Genomic DNA, 6,085 nt, shown 5'->3' on the forward strand with positions numbered 1-6,085 from the left:
ACTTTCATCCCAGAGAAATCGAGTTTAAAGAGTTGAAATCATGCTTGGTCGGTTCAAATCAAGTGGGAATCAATCCGGATATAATCATACAAAACCAAAAAAATCGATTTGGGATTCTTTCCTCGGCACGGGATCGATCGATCTATTCTTACAGATCGGTCGATCTGTGTAAATCGATCTTCGCCGATCGAGTGAAATGGACCAGGTCGATCATTATATATTTCGCGTTTTTTTTTGTTCTGAATAATGATCGGGATCGATCGATCCACTATAACTTGTAAAGTGGGATCGATCGATCCCCCTTGTCGAATTCAATATATATATATTTTTTAAAAATTACAATTTTAAGGGCATTACTGCCATTCTGGAAAAAATTAGTCTAATAGGACATAAAGTAGTATAATTTAGTCTAAAGAGACATAGTTATCATTTTTTTGCTCTAAAAAAAACAGATTTCCCTAGTTATTTTTAAACATAACTGTCGCTACATATAAGAAGTGGGTTCCTATAATTATGGAAATAAAGTAGAATAAATAACTGAAGAGTAACAACGATTGTATAAATAGCTTTGTATTGGTTGGTAGGTGCAGTGGCATTTAAGTAATATTCCAAGGTATATTGAGGGTAAAAAATAACAAGATTCTGTATTAATAATATTGATCATCGACTAATTTCCGTTAAAAGGTTTTAGAGCATGTTTATTGAAGGTTTCTTAGGTTGAGTCTATTAGCGTAATATAAGTACAGTCTCTTAACTTTTAATTAAGAGACGTCTCTTATATCTATTATTTAAAAGACGTCTCTTAGGTTTATTATATCGTGACAAAAAAAAGAAGAGACGTCTCTTAGTTTTTTTAATTAAAAGCTAAGAGACTGTATATTATATTACGATAAGAGATCCAACCTAATATTACGATAAGAGATCCAACCTAAGAAACCTACTATAAACATCCTCTTACGCATGCTAACATAACCGAACTGAAAACAACGTATAAAAAAGAATACTCATATATGGTTTAAAAAACTTATACATTGGTAAACCCGTAAAAACACACCCTAAAACAACATTGCGCATAGGCTAATAACTCGAAATTTAGAATAATGCTTCAAAATTTTTATCAAAAGATGATCTCCCTTAATCTCTCTTCTATCCTCGATGGATCGATGCCGATTCGACATATGATGGCCTGCAAATATTCATTTTAGGCGATTACGTACATGCATAATCAAAACTATTATTAAAAGAACGTGGCACTGAGTCACTGACACATGCATGTGCTTTGTGTATGTACATATATGTGTGGATGCGTACTAATACGTACCTGAGCTGTGACTGTGTAAGTGATCCTATCATTCAAGTTTTGAAGATTAGCACTCATAACTTGAGCTCCTTCTTCTTCAAAAACACTAACAAGCTCATGTAGCATCACTTTTTTCATGCTCAGGTCCATAATCAGATTCATTTTTATGATCGAGCCCCGCGAACAAATACTGAGCTTCGGCAGAATAAACGATGACCCTTCAGAGAGATTCCCGACTTCTCCTAACAAAGTCTTTTTCTTCTCCCTCAAATTGTTTACCTTCTCTTTTAATTGCATCATGTATGATGCCGAATGGTCTATAAGCTGAGGCACCGGTAACTGTTAGAGCCAACAAAAAAATCCTAATTAAAAACCATCATGTTTTTCTTGCATGAATATGTTAATGATCAATATATATATACATAACTAGAACGTAAAAAGCCAATAAGTGATCACTTGTTTTAAGTTTGTTCTATAAGAAAACAGACCCTATGAGTGGGAGAAACATGAGAAGAGAGTGTAAAGAAGAGATGTTTCATGCGCATTCGTCGCTCTTTCTCTCTGAGGTTTCGCTGTTCCTTCCACGACATTGAGCTTCCTTCTCCTAATTCTCTTCCCCTCTGCCTCCTCATTTAATTTTTTTTTTTTGCTTTTCTGTTACTTTGTTTCTCTCTTTTCAACCCAATCTCATCACTCCATATATATAAAGACATAATGAGAGAGCGACAGATGAGAGTCGCAAATCTCAATTTTGATAGAAAGAGCTGGAAAGTTTAAAGGAAAGTGATATTTTTCCAAAGAAATTCATGGTACTTGTGATTGCGTCCATGAGCTTACACACTACTTAATAACGTGCTTAATTATTCTTTTCTACTAAGTAAATTTCACTTTTACTTGTAATTTTCACTCTTCGAAGTTCGAGATACTAAAGTTAACGAAAATAGATTATTCATCCGCAAGATAAAATATATGGACATTTCTAGGACCTTGGCTAGCTACATGGTATATATTTTTTTAACCGAGTACTTAAACTATTTAAGTTTTGGTCCAGTGATGAGCTGCTAGAAAGTATATATAGTACGTAGGTTTGTACAAACTTCTTATCAAAGACCATTTCAATGGCATAATAGTCAGATGATCATAGACAAAAAAGAAAAGAAATATTCCTTACAAAGTAGTATGTTTATTCAATCGACATATAAAGGAAAAATTGTTTTGTATTTCCAATAAATAGATAAAGAGACACCACAGCAAATCAATTCCATGTTCAATTAATAAGGTGCACATATTTATTATCTGATCACTGGTTAGAAAAGCTAAGACTATTCAACATGTACAAGGAAAGGGCACAACCCATATTTCTCCAAAAAAAAAGGACACAAGCCATTCCCTACATAAATTAAGGACTAGAGCAGTGTTTGGCTGTATACCGACATCATTCACCGAGACACTGTTTAGTTATTGTAACATCAAGAACTGAACGTCTACATGGAACGATCTAAAAGTTCACTAACTTGAAGATCCGACGACCAAATTGCGGGTGCATGTTAGGATCGGCCACATCGTATATATGGGTTTGAAATATGTTATGATTTCAGTTTCTAGTAGAGGGATAATAAAAGTAAGAAGGTTAAATCTGGTTAAACCAATCCAAATTGATCCAATCCAAACTAAAATAAAGAATATATACGGTTGGATTTTGATTATATCATATATATAATATAGATAATCATTTTATAAAAACTGCAGAATCTGTATATGGTAAAAACTGAATGGAACAAATCAAAAGAAAACTATATATAAACTACACATACTATATATAAAAGAAATTTTGATGACGCTATTTTGATATATAAAAATTTATTTGTGATAGTTTATTACTTTATTTTGGTAATAGTTAAATTTGATTTTGATTTTATTGATTCACATAAGATAAACTTTTGTCCTCTAAACTATATAACTTTTTATTAAATTTTATTTATTCAGTAACATTGAAAAGTGAACTTGTTCTTATTTACTAGATGAACATCATTTTCTGAATAAATTTTTTTGCTATCAAAAATATTTTCATATAAATACCTAGGTAAAAATAAATACTCTCTTATAAAGCGTTGACATTATCATATTATGTATTCCAGTGAATCCTATTTGTAAGCATAATCACAAAATTTAGCATAAATTCCAAAATAATTATTAATTTGTTTAAAAATCGAATAACTTAAAATTAAAAATATTTCAACCTAAATCAAATAAAAGTAGATATAAATTTTATCTGATAGCTATTTTATAAAAATAAATAAATAAATCAAAACATGACCAAAACTCGAATAACATATAAAGAAAAAGGTGATGATTCTTAAACCAAAATTCTCCTTCTGAAAATTCGCTTGACGGAACTGGACGAAGTAAACTACTATAAACTGTATGTTATTTATATATATACTTCTTATTATGTTTCAAAAAAAAATTATTTATTTATTATTATTTTGTTTTATGAGAGTGGGATTCATGATCCAGTCGTCACATAACTATGGTTCCTGGTTCACTCGAAAGAGAACTTAAAAATGATGACTACAACTTATTGGTTGACATTTTTTTGCAGTGAATCGCAACTGATATGATACTCTATAATCCGATCGGTCCGATCTCTTATTTATATAAAGCCACGTACGACACAATAAGCAGAAATAAAACTAGAGTGTTTCCAAAACTAAATTAAAAATAATAAAGCATCTGAAAACATGCAAAACATGTTAGCCGCAAAGAAATGAAGAATCTCATTTGCAAGTCGTCTTTCCTCATTTGTATATATATTTCGTCAAGTCTTCTGACCACTTTATTCGCTAAGTGCTAATTTTAGGCTTAGTGATTTTGCACATGTTTTTTATCTGTCCATAATTTTTAAAATCCACCACAGAAAAACTAGCTGTTGACCATATATTAAAAGCAGCTCAGATTGATTACTGATTGACTACTATTTGAGAAAACGCTAAATCCACAACCATCCATGGTTAATTCCGTAACTATGTATATCTTTATCATGATTATTGCGCCACAAATTATTGGTAACAGATAGCAGTATCGGAACACTAGGTCTACTCCATGTTTGTTAAAGTAATAATTTTCTTTTGAGGGGTGACGCCAAGGTATTGGTTGAAATGGAATTCAATAAGCAGGGCAATATCTTTTTGGTTAAAGTTGACTATACTTGGATCCCTTCTACGTGCGAGAGGTGTGGATGTTTAGGCAATAAAGAGAAAAGGTGCCTTCAGCCCCTTAAAACCCCAGAGAATTCAATCTTGGTGTCAAATTCAGTGGCTATTAGTGATGATGTACCTATTGTGGATATTGACATCATTATCCAGCATAATGAGAATTCTGCCTCATCTACTTCAACATTCCAACAAAAAGAACTCAGTGACCAAGAAAGACTTCCTAGTGCTAACTTGGCCTATGAGGCTCCTACGATTCAGAACCAGTTCGTGAATTGGATGGTCTTCTTGTCACTTCTCAACAGAAAAAATTCACCACTGTTAAAACTGCTCCAAGCTCGGCTACAGGTTTGATTTCTGATCACTAACCACTAGTGGTTGCCTCAGATGCTTCTACGGAAGGCCAAGTTACACCTGCTGCAAGGTTTAATGCTATCTCTTCCTTGCAGATTCAACAGGATAACCCCACAGCCAATCTTATTCACTTCTACATCCCTATTAGCAGATTTTCAGTCTGCTCCCACTACAAGACCTTTTCTGGAAACTTCTCCATCAAACAATATCAACAAGGAGGTCCAAACACCTTTTGTTGATCCCTTAACCACAATTAGACCCTGACCCGCACGCCAGCGCGGGTTTGAATTTTTGGTTTTTGGTTATTTATTTAACTAAATAATGTATTTGTAATATTTGATGTATTATATTCACCAAGTAAATAATTTTTTTGGCAAAAAGACCCTAACGAACGAGTTCGCCCTAATAAACCTCTCAGGCACAATTCTCGAGAAACCCCTTTAGTCACCGTTTCACACCGTTTCACGGTGCCGGCGGCGCATCTTCTCGCCGGCGTCGCCTCTGTTTCCTTCCTCCCATGCTTCTCTTCACTCTGGTCTCTGTCTACTCAAGTTCTTTTGGAGTTTTTGTGTTGTCTTTTCCGTGCTCGGCTCCTCCCTCCTTTGAGATGACTCGTATGGCTTTCTCTGGCGGTTTGGATATCACCGGAATTGTTTGTTTCTCCGGGGGTTCCCGGTCTACATCTCGTCCAAGCGTTTCCTCCCCTCGCTGCAGCCACTACCTTGGCTCCTCGCTTGTCTCGTGCAGATCTGCGAGCCTTGTCTCCATCAACGTAACTCAGAGACTCTCAACCGAAGATTTTCGACGGATCTCTTCCTCCCTTCCACCGCAAGTCCTCCTTCCGCCTTTAAGTTTCAGGTGACTGAACGTCTGCTGTCTGTGGGGCTCCACGCTTGACCCGCCGTTCAGATCTGGAAGCATTTTGGTTGATATGGAAAAGCTCACCTCAATTCACAACCACCACCTTCATCCCGACAAGGTCCCGTTTTAAAAGACTCTACTATGGATACGGCGAGGTCCGACGCGCTGACGACAGTTCTGCTCCATCTTCGATAGATGGTGTTGTGAGTCTTGTCGACTCCGGGGAGAATAACTTACCATCATCTGACACGCCGTGCTTCATAACCGGCGACTGCCCCTTCAACTCCGGCAAGAACCCTAAGCTTTCAAGTCTCCCGATCAAGCAGGCGTTCAGTTCAAAGCCGAGAATGTTAATCTT

The 6,085-nt window shown here is 35.4% G+C and overlaps 1 protein-coding gene across 1 annotated transcript; it reads right to left on the reverse strand.

The window, feature by feature from the left end:
* Positions 1-1,117: 1,117 nt before the first annotated feature.
* Positions 1,118-1,951, reverse strand: LOC106294198. Its single transcript, XM_013729781.1, has 3 exons — positions 1,789-1,951; positions 1,322-1,639; positions 1,118-1,186 (listed from the first exon to the last, which is right to left on the reverse strand). The coding sequence occupies exons 1-3, from the start codon at positions 1,930-1,932 to the stop codon at positions 1,118-1,120; spliced, it is 531 nt and encodes a 176-aa protein (XP_013585235.1). The 5' UTR covers positions 1,933-1,951.
* Positions 1,952-6,085: the final 4,134 nt, after the last annotated feature.

This window comes from Brassica oleracea, chromosome C5 (assembly GCF_000695525.1).
Source record: "Brassica oleracea var. oleracea cultivar TO1000 chromosome C5, BOL, whole genome shotgun sequence".
Taxonomy (NCBI): Eukaryota; Viridiplantae; Streptophyta; class Magnoliopsida; order Brassicales; family Brassicaceae; genus Brassica; species Brassica oleracea.